Genomic DNA, 13,719 nt, shown 5'->3' with positions numbered 1-13,719 from the left:
GTTCCATCCTGGTGCCCGGCGCAGGCCGAAGACTGGGGTGCTGCGGCGTTGGGCACCAGTCAGGCCCGCGGTGCTCGGACCCTTTGCGGGGTGGCCCTGCGGGAGCATCCCGGGGCTCGGAACTGCCGGGGCGGGGGTGGTCAGGCTGCTGCTCAGCTTGCCTGGCCTTTTTTTCTTCCCAGGTTTGGAAGTTGGTAATGGCAAGTCCAATACCTGAAGGGGCTACAAGAAAGCTGGGGAGGGACTTTTCATAAGGGCAGTTAATGACAAAACAAGGGGAAATGGGTTTAAACTGAAAGAGGGGAGGTTTAGATGAGATATTAGGAAGAAGTTCTTCACTGTAAGGGTGGTCAGACACTGGAACAGGTTGCCCAAGGAAGTTGTGGGTGCTCCCTCCCTGGAGTGTTCAAGGCCAGGTTGGATGAGGCTTTGAGCAACCTGGTCTAGTGGAAGGTGTCCCTGCTGATGGCAGGGGGATTGGAACTGGATGATCTTTAAGGTCCCTTCCAACCCAAACCATTCTATGATTCTATGAAGTCTCCTTTGTAACTCCTCTGCAGAACTTTACCAGTCAGATCGTGTGATGTTGTCTGTACCGTGTAGTCTCCTGTGACAATCTACCCCTTTCTCCCCTTTCCTCCCATTGGCTCTGCGTGTCAGGAGGTTGCACAGCCTCATTACAGACCTGCAGAGCTGTGTCTCTAAAGTCTATCTGAGAACCTGCCACCCACACTATCTATATTTCGAAGAGGTATCTCAGCGTAGTTCTGTTCTGGTCCTATGAGCTGAGTCCCCTTAACAGCTGGGGACACATTTGTTATGTTCCTAGAGTGCATCTTCCAGTTTAGTTTTACCCAAAAAATTGGGTTTGTGCACTCCAAGACTGCTCCATGATGCTGCTAGAGCATGGTAGATAGGTACTGTCAGGAGACTTGCTTCAAAAAATGATATCACAATGTGATCTAGAATGTTAACAGTAGACTTGGCCTTTGTGGATCACCTTAAAATAGGATAATTTGTACAATTTTTCCTTCTGTAAATGATCCAGTGGGAATTCTTTGTTTTGGCAGCACACATAACTTGTGAAATTACGTTTAGCATTTGTCTGAATGTGCAGTAGCATTGCAGCATTCATGTAAATCTAGTTTTACTTATAGGATAGCACACTGAATCTTTGGTTTTGAGCTTACCAGGATTTATAGTTATTAATTCCAAGTGGCTCATTCTATTTTGTATATTCTACTGTTTCTTACCTGACTGCACTAACCCTTCAGTCAGCCACTGCTGCGTGTCGTGGCCACTGACTTAACTGCAAAGGACTGTTGTGGTGTCATGGTGACGTTTTGGTTAAGAAGCTGTTGTGGGAGGGTGTGTCCCTTAGCTTGTTTAATTGCAGTGGTAACTTCCAGGAGAAGGGTGTCATCCATGGCTGCTGTCCCCAGGTTAAACTTGTGTGGTCTGGTGTAAACAAAGATGAAGATGCAATCTCACATCTGTCGTGATTTATAAAAATTGACCCAACATTAATCTAGGAGATTTTAAGATTTGAATATTTTCTCATGTATTAATAAAGATTAAACCTGTTTTTGTTGCTAGTGTGTTACATGCAACTCAGCTGAAGGTGAGCCTCTAGTCTGGTCATGTTCCCAGATTATTTTGCTGTCCTAGCTGTAGGTTTGATCTCTGATCTCGGGTAAGATAGGAGAGTCCTTCAGTGTATCTCAGCTGACAAACACGTGAAGTCCCAGCTATCCTTCCTTTCTCCAGGAAGAGAATAGCTGACACTTAAAAACTTGTAACCTGTGTGCAGCAACAGCTGACTTGCAGAAATGGGATTTAAGATGGAGCAGATGAGCTGTGAAGCAAGGATCTGTGCTCTGAACGTGGTGGGTTTGTGTCACAGGTACAGAGGGGGGCAAGCAGCTGTTACACAGAGTGACATCTTCTGCTCTAACAGTTTTGGAAGTTCTAGTTTTTGTTGAACATCACTTTATTGGTGGTGCTGAGTTCAAATAATGCTCCTGAAGGAGTACTACAGTTGGCAGTGATTCTGTTTTGGACCTGTGTATCATTTGGAAGTGGCTTTGGTTTTTCTGGATGGATACAACTGCTTCTCTTTGGCTAGGGCATTGTATTATAAAGGAAGTGCTGTGAGACTAACAGGGTCTGGAAGGTTTTTAGTTAGATTTCTGGAACCTTAACTTGTATATGCTGGCTTTGCAAGACTGACTGCTCTCTTTCCCATGACTCCAACATGCTGGAGTTTTTTCTTCAGAACTAGAGTATGTCTACAATGAGTCAAATCTTTCTTTTTTTATTTTCTGCTTACAGATGATATAATTAAACTGAACAAGAAAGAAGAGAGAAAACAGTATTCCCCTAAAATGAAAAGAGGGCTTCAGCAGAATCGAACTCGACAGTTCAGGACACAAGGCTCCAAGTGGGGAATCCAGCAGCAGAAAGGTGTGTGTGCCAAATGTAATGTGGGTTGCACCATGGTTTTAATTGAGCTGAAATGTAACCCAGTGAGAATGGATGGATTGACATGGTCAGTTCAGGTGTCTTTCAGACAGTGTCATATGCAGTGATTATAACTCATTGTGGTCTATTTATGTTCCGTTTTGGTTCTGTGTGAGAACAATGACATGTTTGGCCAACGTGGAGCTCAGGTGCTTGATGGAAGCAAGGAAGGATTTGCTTCCTTTCTGATTTCTTGAATTTATTTTAATTTTGGAAATTGTGTTGACTTTGTCCTTTCTTAGAGATGGATAGAAAGAGTGCTTGTGCCAAAGCCTGTGTATTAGGCAACGTGGAGGCCTTGCCAGAGCTTTGTGCAAAAGAGCCAGCGTATTTGTATTCTCCAGGTAGAACTCTCCTGGGAGGCCTCCCCAAATGAGCTGTTACTGCAGACTGTGGTGCTGCCTCTGGGGTGTACAAATGGACAGAGCAGAGAGTCTGAATCGGCTTTTCTTGTCAAGAACTTGGGATGCAACAGAAGCACCACGTCAGCCTTCCTAAGCCAGTGTTTTCACGGTGGAATACAAAAGTGGGAAAAAGAATCATATAAGCAGGGAGTGAAGAGAGGAGAAGTGCACAGTAACAGTTGTACTGTCGATTCCCTAAGTGACTCTCAGGGGTTATAAACAGGAGTCGTGTTCTAAAATGCTTCTCAGGTTTTAGTCCAGCACGTGGCCAGAACCTGCTTGAAGCACAGACTGGTTTTGCTTACGTTTAATTTTGAAAAGAACCTTTTTAGCATTGGATTATCAAAATATGGGAAAATACTGTCTAATGGGAAATCTTACCACCTCAATCCAAGCTGCTGAAGTGTTTAAGTTCATACACGAGGTTTCTTGTTTAGCAGCATTCATTTAAAACAAAGACATCTGCCTGCTGTATTCACAGGGATCCCTGTTCTATCTTCGTTGTTGCTGTAATATTTGTTGTAGCAGCAGCTCGTAGTTAGCTTCTTAGACACAAGTGTCTTTGAGGGTTGGTGGAACCTTAGACACAAGTGTCTTTGGGGGTTGGTGGAATGTCCTGTTGCTCAGGGCTCAGAGGAGTTTCACTTTTTATATGGACCAACGTAGCAGTGTTACTTAATTTGCACATCTGTAGTAAATTGGTGACAGTGCAGGAAAATGTTTTACATCAGTCAGCCCAAGTGTAGGAATATTTACATACGTGAAAGAGTAAGTGAATTTAAGTTGTAGGTTACCAAACATGTAGGCTTCTATTTCTGACTGCAGTTATCAAATGCAATTGTTTATGATCTAAAGGGCATAAAAGAAGCAAGCATTGCAATGTAGAATTCTAGGAGGAACTTGAGCTACAAGTATAAAACTCTAAATACAACTGTCTTGGCGGTTCCTGTTCTCTTGGAACCTTCCCTCCTTGCCTGCCCCTGTTCCAGGAAAAAGCAAACTTTTTTTTTTCCCCAACATTGCCAGATTCATGACATGTTGAAACGTTGTAAGTAGCTTTAACTGCTCCCTCCTGTACAGCTCCATACAATTTCTCCTGTTGAAAGCAAACCTCTTTTTTGAGGAGAAGGTATCACTAAATAGTTCTTCTGGGCATTCTATTTGTTAGTAGCTTATGGCCAATAGATTTGTTGCTGCTCTGCTGCCATTGAAGTTACTCTGATAAGTAGCAAATCCTCTGTTGTTTGTGGACAGCTACAGAAACCGCAAATGATCAACAGCATTCAGTTCTTGTGGTTTTAGAAGTGGCTACCAAACTCTCTGGAAAGAAGTGAGGAACTTGAGCTGGACTCTTTTCAGCTTTTGTGGGGAGAAACACAGAGAAGAACATTGTTTGTTTGAATAAAAGTTGTCCTTGGTGATACAGAGAATGCAACTGCACAGAATCCTGGGCAGCCTGAGCTAGCTTTGAGGTTGCCATTTGCTTGAGCAGAGGTTAGTCCAGAGAGCTTGTGAGGTCCCTTTCAGCCTAAGTAACCCTGTTTCTCAGCTTTTCTGTTTGAAAAGAAGAGCATTTGCTAACCATCCAGAAAATGTGGGTGCACAGCAGATTCTCCATGGCAAATTTATCTAAGCTGGGTTCTGATCAATAACTTACCTTATGTGATGGTTCCTGTCTCAAGAAGAGCACAGATCTTTTTTACTGATGCTGTGAAGTCAGGTAAGTCAAAGCTAGATGTGTCCGTTGCTGTAGAGCTGACTCCTTAGTCTTAAATTTATCTCAGTCTGAGGTTCTAAAGAGGGTGATACTTGATGATAAAACTGAAGCATGGTCTGTATTCATATCACGAAGCTCAATGGCTCCAGACAGGGTTAACCAGACCCTTGTAACTGGAGATTTCAGGTGTTTATACTACAGACCTCAGACTTACAAGCCTTTTATATTCAAAGCCTGCTTTCAATTCCCAGTTTCATGCAGACTGCCCTGCAGACTTTAATTGAGAACACTTTAAATGTGATGTAATTCATATGCTGTTTAATATTGTGGGGCAATTGCTGTATTCTTTTTTTCTTAAGTCATGTCTTGGAAATCACTGATCTAAATAAATAAGCTTTGAAGTTGATGGGTTTGTTTTTTTTTTCTTTTCTGTAAATTAAACTGGTAATTTAAAGTTTGATGAATGGGTGGGGAGCTGGGTTTTTTGTTGTTGTTTGGTTTGGTTTTATTCAGCACTTGATGAAGTTCCATTTTGGTAGTTTTCTATGCCGGAATGACTCTTAAGTTGTCCCTGTAGACATGTCAAATAACAAATTTTCAACAGAAATTAATGTGATGAACTAGAGCAAAACTCTGATCTACGTGAGAAGCTGATTATTCTTGTGCAAGGGCTTGGGCCAGACCTACTAAAATAACTGGATGACCAGATTGTCTTCAAGTGTAGTAAGAGCTTCTACTCTGAGCCTTGAAGTATGCAACCAAATAACTTGTATTGCCTGCATAGCATGTTAAAGCTTTTTCTTCCAATAAGAACTGTTGAACTCTTGGTGCTTGTTGCAGGTTACGGTAAAAATCGTCTGGGACGCAGAAAGAAGGTGGCAGGGAAGAAGCGTTCTTACGGAGTTATAACCGGCTTGGCAGCCAAGAAGGCAGCGGGCTCACGCAAGGGAATCAGTCCTCTGAACAGACAGCCCCTTAGTGATAAGGTAATTAATGCAATTCTAGTGGGTCGTGTGAGAACAGATCAAAAAAAAAAGAAACACGGTGACTTCAGAACACTGCTCCTGAAATATAAAATGGAGACATCTGGTACAACCTTCTGTTAAAGTTTGGGTGGGTGAGCCGAGTTCTTGTTTGTTCTGAGGGGGGTGGTTAATGACTAGGTTTGAAAGGGGCTTTTTAGCACTTAATTGGGCTGCAAGTCATGAAAGTTGAAGTACAGGAGAGATCTCTGTGCAAATATAGAATCATAGAATCATAGAATGGTTTGGGTTGGAAGGGACCTTAAAGATCATCCAGTTCCAATCCCCCTGCCATCAGCAGGGACACCTTCCACTAGACCAAGTTGCTCAAAGCCTCATCCAGCCTGGCCTTAAACACTCCAGGGAGTGGGCATCCACAGCTTCTCTGGGCAACCTGTTCCAGTGTCTGACCACCCTCACAGTGAAAAACTTCTTCCTAATATCTAATCTAAACCTGCCCTCTTTCAGTTTAAACCCATTTCCCCTTGTCTTGTCATTAGTTGCCCTTATGAAAAGTCCCTCCCCAGCTTTCTTGTAGCCCCTTCAGGTACTGGAAGGCCGCTATAAGATCTCCCCGGAGCCTTCTCTTCTCCAGGCTGAACAGCCCCAACTCTTTCAGTCTGTCCTCACAGGAGAGGTGCTCCAGCCCTTGGTAGTTGATGTATTCTTACAAGAAAAGCTCGCTCATCAGGATTTCTTGTCTTTGCATTGCTTTGTTACAAGCCAGTGATTCAGCTGACCTGCAGGTGTTAAGTGTGTGCCTGTTACAAAAATGGAACCTTTTGCAAAATACTTGACTCCTTCAGTCGGCTCCCTTCCCTCTTCTGCACTCCAGTGCACTGCTGCCTGCTCAGTCTCATGCAGTGTTGTAGAATGGGCGTTGCTTTTGGATTTGTGAAGAAGAAGAATTTCAAAGACATGTGGAACATGTGTTTTGTCAGTTTAGGGAGACAGAGTAATCAAAAAGTAACTGCTAAGTTCTGCTATTTTTTTTTCCTGGTAATGGAGAGAATATAAAATTAATGAAAGTGTAGAAGATACTTTCAAATTATACTAGACTGTGAAAGGTCAGCAAAGCCAAATGTATTCTAGATGCAATTTGTAAAAGGAAATTGAAGGAAAAGTGTTTGTGTGTATACAGTATACATATGCTCTCTATATATTGTTTTTTTAAGAATGCACAGCGGAATTATCCAGTTTTGAAAAAGAAAACAAACCTGCAGAGACAATCTGAAACGCAGAGAAAACAAGCTCCAGCCCTCAGGAGGCCTACCCCACTAAACAGAAGGTAAAATGCCAGGTCTGCTTTCTGACTCTTCTTGACAACTTCCCATAGTGGGTCATGTTTGACAGGACTGAGTCCAAGAGAAGACAGTAGGTACTGGCTGTATTAATACAGTCAAGACTATCATGTGTATGAAAATTAACAAACCTGGAAGCTGAGCATGGGATAAACGTGGTCTCGATACAAAGCCAGATATTTATTACTGTGTAGAACACTCAGGAAGTATCTCTGTTTGTGAGCACCTGGTATTCTGCCTTCATTAAAATCATAGGCAACCTCCATGGAAATGGCCAGCATGGATTTCAGTAGCTTTGACAGCCAGGGTCTAGTGAACTTTCTAAATAAACTGCCTTTGTGGAAGCTGGTGCCATCTTCAGTTTCATAGAAGCTATTGCACATTGTTTGTGCTGGAATTAGCATGTCTGTTACAAACTGTGTCTTAACTGATCTCCTTGATGAAAACTTCCACTATGTGACTGTTGTGGAAACTCTGAACAAACTTTCTTTATACATATCAAGAGTGCTTTTGGTTTTTTTTTAATCTAATCAGCAGTGTTTAAAGTGCTGGAGGATACTGAGCAAAGTAAAAAGCAGAATTAATAATCATACTGTCCTGTGATGTAGGAGTGCCAGGCTTCTCTGTAACAGAAGTGATTTATTTCTCCCTTTATGAGTAAAGTGTTTTGTTCCTAGTAGATGAGAACCTTATTGCAACTGAAGCATTCAGCCTCAGAGGCAGCATTGCAGATGTCCTTAGGGATGTATTGGCACTTCCCCGACTTTCATAGGGGTCTCTCTAAGATGTTATCTGTGGAGCCTTTGATAACTCTATTTTAATAAATATTACAGGAATAACATGCCATCGACTTTTTCCAGAATTGGAAACAAACTAAATCAGCAGAAAGACACTCGTCAAGCAACTTTCCTGTTTAGAAGGGGCCTGAAGGTAATAAAAATTGCTGAAAACAGAAACAAAATTAGGGCAGCTAACCTATAACCCTGATATTAATGAACCAACTTCAGATATCAGATCTGAGTAGAAACCTCACAGATTTCTAGGGAAATGTACTTGTCCTCTTCAGTTACCCACTGAGTCACTTCCTATTCCACTGTAGCTGGACTGTTCCCAGGGGCATGGAACTTGTCAGTATGTTTGGTAGTTGCAAGCTATTTGTTTTTCCTTTTAAAAGTAAATGTTAGAAAGCACTGTGTGGCTTTCAAAAGTTGCCTTTGAGTGAAGGATAGAGCAGAAACATGTTTTAGAAACTGATTATGGTTTTTTGGGAGTGATTTTTTTAGTTACTCTGGGGTTATTTGTTTTAGTTAAGTTATCACTTTAGTTACTCAAGGTTTTTTTAGTTATTATGAGTAAAATCAAGAGAATAGAGAGTGTGCGGTGCATGGTATTGGTGGTCTCAGTTTTCATCTGTGCCCTCATTCTACATCTGACATAATTGTCGCTGTAGGTAGCTGCTCTTCCATCCACATGGATTGCACAATTACAGGCAGGATCAGGAGGAAGAAAAACATAAAGTCCTTTAAAACAGCCGTGGGACTTAGTGGCATACTGGATACTATGTATGTTAACATCGATCAGATTAGGAATTAGCCAGGTTTTTCTTGCTGGCCTGGTAACATTTTGGTGTGTCTTGGTAAAGTGTGTGTCTGCTGACGTAGTCCTCAAAAATGTTTCTGTCTCTTTATTGATTAAGTTACTGTCATTGACAACTTTGTTTAAATAATTTTGTGTTCTTTAAGTAATTTCTTTCCTATGTCTTACAAAGGTAATAGGGTAGTTATCTTTGAAGTCCTTCTGAAAGTACAACTCTGTGCAGCTTTAAACTTCTGGTTTTGAGCTGTTGTATTTCCAGCTACTATAGTGGCAATTGAAACAATTGATGTTTTCAGGTGCAGGCCCAAGTGCAGCCAACAGATCATCTCGATAATCAGACAGTAAAGAGAACTCGTCAGTAAGTATTTAATGTAGAAAACTGCAGTTTGGTTATGCATATGATTCTCATTTTGGTTCTGGCTTCCTGGCTATGATAATTGGATGGGGTTTTTTTTTCCCTATAGGCATATCAACTGAGTGACAGTGATCCTCCCTCTATTCTCAATTATTTCCTAAATTACCCTCTCATTTAACCAGGAGGAGTTTGTTTGCATAAGACACTTGCAGGAATGAGGGGGTAGGTGGTAGCTTCAGAGGATCAAACTAATCTCTGCTACTCATGAATACTGCATAGACTGGAAGAAAAATTAAAGTGTCAGTGTTCTCCTGAGGTCTTGATGTAATTTCCATTTTATTTAATATACATATAAGCCTATGAAGCAGCTTGAAAATAAGCAAGGCAGGTCACAAGGTAGACACTTGGTTCTCCCCCCATGTATTCTTCCCATATCATTCTGTGCCTCCTAGGCTCTTTGCAACTTGTTTGTGGGTAACACAACAGGCTGAGTAAGCAGTGTATGCTGCAGTCCTGCAGTCTGTCAGTCTGTCACCTCTTTGATTTGCTCTGAGGACCATTTTGGCCCCATCTGTGGCAAGGAAACTGAACGTTTTTTAAAAAATGAACATTTTGGTCGCTGCTGTAGTTCTGGTACACCTTGCCAGTGTGTGATCCAGCGCTCACCTGATTAGGTTTAGCTAATATAAAAGATACAAGAATAAATAGCCAAGCTTCTTGTAGATTGTTTGACAGCGTGTGGTCTTCTAACTGGCCTGGATTCTGAAACCTTGTACATTCTTTGCTAGCCAGTGTTTTGGACATACTTTTAAAGGTAACCTGACTGAAATTTCTGCAACATGTTTGTAAGTGATTTCTGTGTTTTAAAACTAGATGGCGAACTTCCACCACAAGTGGAGGGATTCTGACCGTGTCCATTGATAACCCTGGAGCAATCATAACCCCAATGTGAGTTTTCAGAAAAAAGTTCTGAAATGTTCTTAGCTGAAATTGCTATTCTGAGCCATTTAGCAAGTTCTTTGCAGATAGTATTTCAGAAGACCTCCAAGTCACAGCTTCTTGGGAAGACTTTTAATCTGTCCCCTTTCTGAGTCTGAGCTATGTTTGAATAATGTCACAGCTGGATTTCCCAAGGCATCTCCCAGTTAGGACCTTGATGTAGTGTATGGAGTTGAAGAAGAGTGGTGGGCTGGTAGATTTTCAGCTTGTCTGCCTCTTCCAAATCAGACCGTATCGCAGCTATTTTCCTCATCTGAATGAAAATGCATGAGCAGCTAGTTGGTAAATGATGGTAATAGTTCCTCCCTGATTCATAAAGATACTGCTAGAGATGTGCTTAGAGAAAGCATTGCTGTATTTGTCTTTGGGAAGTTGATGGTACTGTTGTAAAAATGAGATGTTTTATTTTAAAAATCTGTTGAGTTGCTTTTTTCATTAGTAGCATTTTATCTGTAAGGAAGACTACCAGTTTTTATTTTCTGTATTTATGGGAATAATTAACCACAAATTCTGTGTTTGTCAATAGGATTGAGAAGTAAAAGATAAGATAGCTTCCTATCAGGACACTTGCTGTCTGATAACCCTTTTATAGTTCTGCCTGACTTTTACCTTCTTGGGTTCGTGCCCTCCAGCTATTCAGCCAGCCTGATCAAATGGCTTGATGAAAAATTCATACCTCTAAGGCTTTATAGCATAAAACACGTATTCACCGGGTCCTTTGTAACCTTCTTATTTCTCAGTTCCCAGAAATTGCGATTAACTCGTACTGCTGTGCCACCATTTCTGATGAAGAGGGACCAATCTGAAGAAAAGAAGATTCCCAAAGGGGTTCCATTGCAGTTTGATATTAATAGTGTTGGAAAACAGGTAAAAGCAGTTTCTTTCCTTGACTTTGGAAGTAGTTTCCAGATAGATAAAAATCAGTGAGCCAAGCACTTTCGCCCCTAGACTTACCAGTGGCAGAAAAAGGGAACTAGTGACTACTTCTTGTTTCCACTTTCAGTTCTTCCACTAACTTGCTGTGTAACTTCAAGCAAGTAACTACACTCACTGTTCCTGTTCCTCTAGTTCATGTCTTGCATGCCCACGTGCTTTAAAAGGGATTGAAAATGTTGAATATTTCTAAAAGCCTTCTGGTGTTCCCGCTGTGCTTGAATCAGCAACTGTGTGTAATTCAGGGATGAGCTGCTTTTAGTTGTGTCACCTGCATGGAACTCTGACAGATGAATTTCTAAGGCTAATTTTGCTATGTATCTAGGGGGGGAAAAAATAAAGTCAAATATAATGACTTACAGGCTTGAAAGATGAGCAATTTTTCACAAGTTTCATGAAGACAGGTGATGTGGTGCAGGAATCTTAGTGCTGTCATTGGAAGAATTCTTACAGGGTGACAGAGTTAGATGCTGTTCTTGTAATCAGCTCCTTACTGACGGCTGTAGAAAACTACATGGGATCAGTGCGTCAATCTGGATTTGTTCCTTCCATGAATAAGCAGTATGTCAAAAATAGTCTACTGCTATATTGTAATATTTATTGAACTTTTGGACTTCAGTCTACTGCTTTAACTGGACGGACTGGAAAGCAGCTTGCATTAACATGGTTCAAATTTGTTGGAAGTTGTATAGAATCTGTGTGGGGAAAGGAGTGTATTGAAAGCTCCCTTTTTCTGCCTGTCCTCAGTTTAGCTTAGGATATTTCTGATATTGTGTACGATGTGTTCCTGATGAACTCTGATAAATGCTGTTGATGTATAGTCCAATCTGATTTTTTAATTGATGTGGGAAATTATGAAATAAAATTAAACTTCTTTTTTAAATCTAAGGTAATTAAGAAGTCAAGTGATGATACAGAATGAGGAAAAGATTATTCTTGTTGCCTTTATTTTGATTAAATTAACCTAACATCTTTTACATCTGTAGTGAAATGACTTTTATTTTTCAGACGGGGATGACGTTGAATGAACGTTTTGGGATCCTGAAGGAACAAAGAACAGCGCTGTCTCAGAACAAAGGAAGCCGTTTTGTAACAGTGGGCTAACCTGACGGATGAACTTGAGCACTGATCCCACCTACCTGAGAAACTGAGATAAAAACGGGCAGAAGAATACAGCATACGTCACTGAAATTCTCCAGACTTCTTGCTAAGACGGTGGCAGAGCTATCTATCTTTATTACTTTCCCTTTGAATGGTAAAAGACACAGGATGCCCTGAGGTGGAGAAAGTGGGGCAACTGATCCACTGGAGTGACACCATCACGTGGTTGGCAAAGATTCTCTTGCCCAGCTGATGACAAACAGTGATTTTGGTTCATCTTGCAGCCAAAACACAAACAGGAATTTTAAAAGTTTGGGTTTTGTTTTTTGGATATTTTTTTTTTCTGTCTAGGAGTGCTCAGTATCTATTCTCTGACTCCTCTGTTATGGTAAAGATTATGTAAGTGTTTCATTACAAACCCCTTTTTTAGGGTTTTTAGGGACTGCCTATTAATTTTCTTTTGGGCTGCAGTTTGGCACAGAGCCTCAGTCCACGGATACTTTGGTAGTGATGTAGCGGCATTTTTCATGGGAGCATTGGTTGTACTTCTTTGTGCTTTCGCAGTTCAGTTTTTTTCCTTTCTTGAAAACTTCAGTGTTTTGCATCCTCACTTTCACAAATAAAGCTGTTAGCTGAGACCCAAAATATGTAATTGAGATGAAGACTATTCTACTCTTATATACTTCAAAGTGGTCCAGGTCATGTTGGAGTACTACACAGGCAGTATCAAAGTAATTTGTATTACAAATAACTCAAGTTCTTCATCCTCCTCTGTAAGTGGAGTATCTGTCCTGTTTTTTTTTTTTCTTAAACTTTTGCTTTCTGTTTCTTTTTGTAAGTTTTTTCACAAACTTAATGCAATAACTTCACATTTTTTAATAGTTTCATAGGAATAAATACAAATTCACAAAGAAGTCAGTGGTATGGTAGAGTTCCTTACCCTCCCAGACATAGGATTGTCACTTGCATTCTTTGCCCCAGAGGGTTTTCTCTGGCTCTTACAAATAGCTGGAGGCAAGCAATCTAATGGCACTTGTTTGTGTATACCAAAGAGAGGACAGATGTGTAGCTGATCAGAAGTGGTTCAGGCATCTTGGAATTGGCTGAAACTGGAGGAAAGCCCTGTTTGCCAGCATGTGTAAGGCATTATGCAGGAGCATCTTGTCACCTCCTTTAAGCCTAGCATGCATCAGAATCTGCAGGACGGTAACAACTGGGGCATCCTCAGTGTGAACTTACATGATCCGTAAAAACGAGGCATCCATTCTGGATTGTTTCCAGAACAGGAATAGGTGAACTTAACACTCTTCTATAGCAAAGAGATTTGGGTACAGTCAGGTAAAAGAATGATTGCCTTGCTGCATCCAGAAATGTTTATGGTGTTTGAAGTGGGTTTAATTCCTTTTATTGTTCTTGAAGAATTTACATTTGACTTCTTACAGAGCTGGTTTCCTTGCATTTTTATCTCAAATTCCAAGTTAACTAGCATTCACAGGGAACTTCAAGGTTGAAGAGCATTTGACAGTAGACAGGCTTTTGTTTGTATAGCAGTTTTAAAGTCAGGGTGCATCCTTGATGCTATGTAGTACTTAAACCCTTATTTTTAATGTTGAGAAATATACCTTAGCAGATACAAACTAAACATAATGGTGTTAAGGGTTTTGTTTTCCTTAATTACTAGTAGGAAATTGTTTTTGGAAAAAAAGTCCCACTGTTAGAATTTGAGTAGATAAAGTGTTGTCAGTCATCCTGTTTCAGTGTATACATTTTC

General features: G+C 40.8%; 1 protein-coding gene across 1 annotated transcript; it reads left to right on the top strand.

Moving 5' to 3' along the window:
- Positions 1–2,331: 2,331 nt before the first annotated feature.
- Positions 2,332–11,951, top strand: FYTTD1 (forty-two-three domain containing 1; the record flags this gene model as incomplete). The annotated part of the gene is made up of 8 exons (XM_029085832.1): positions 2,332–2,463; positions 5,482–5,627; positions 6,839–6,951; positions 7,825–7,894; positions 8,857–8,918; positions 9,789–9,863; positions 10,655–10,781; positions 11,856–11,951. Coding segments are annotated over 8 exons (821 nt in total), but the record flags the coding sequence as incomplete, so codon positions are not given.
- Between the last annotated feature and the right edge of the window lie 1,768 nt (positions 11,952–13,719).

Source organism: Antrostomus carolinensis, unplaced genomic scaffold (genome assembly GCF_000700745.2).
Source record: "Antrostomus carolinensis isolate BGI_N321 unplaced genomic scaffold, ASM70074v2 scaffold41227, whole genome shotgun sequence".
Lineage (NCBI taxonomy): Eukaryota > Metazoa > Chordata > Aves > Caprimulgiformes > Caprimulgidae > Antrostomus > Antrostomus carolinensis.
The sequence above is the reverse complement of the archived record's forward strand: the minus strand, read 5'-3'. Positions and strand labels throughout refer to the sequence as shown.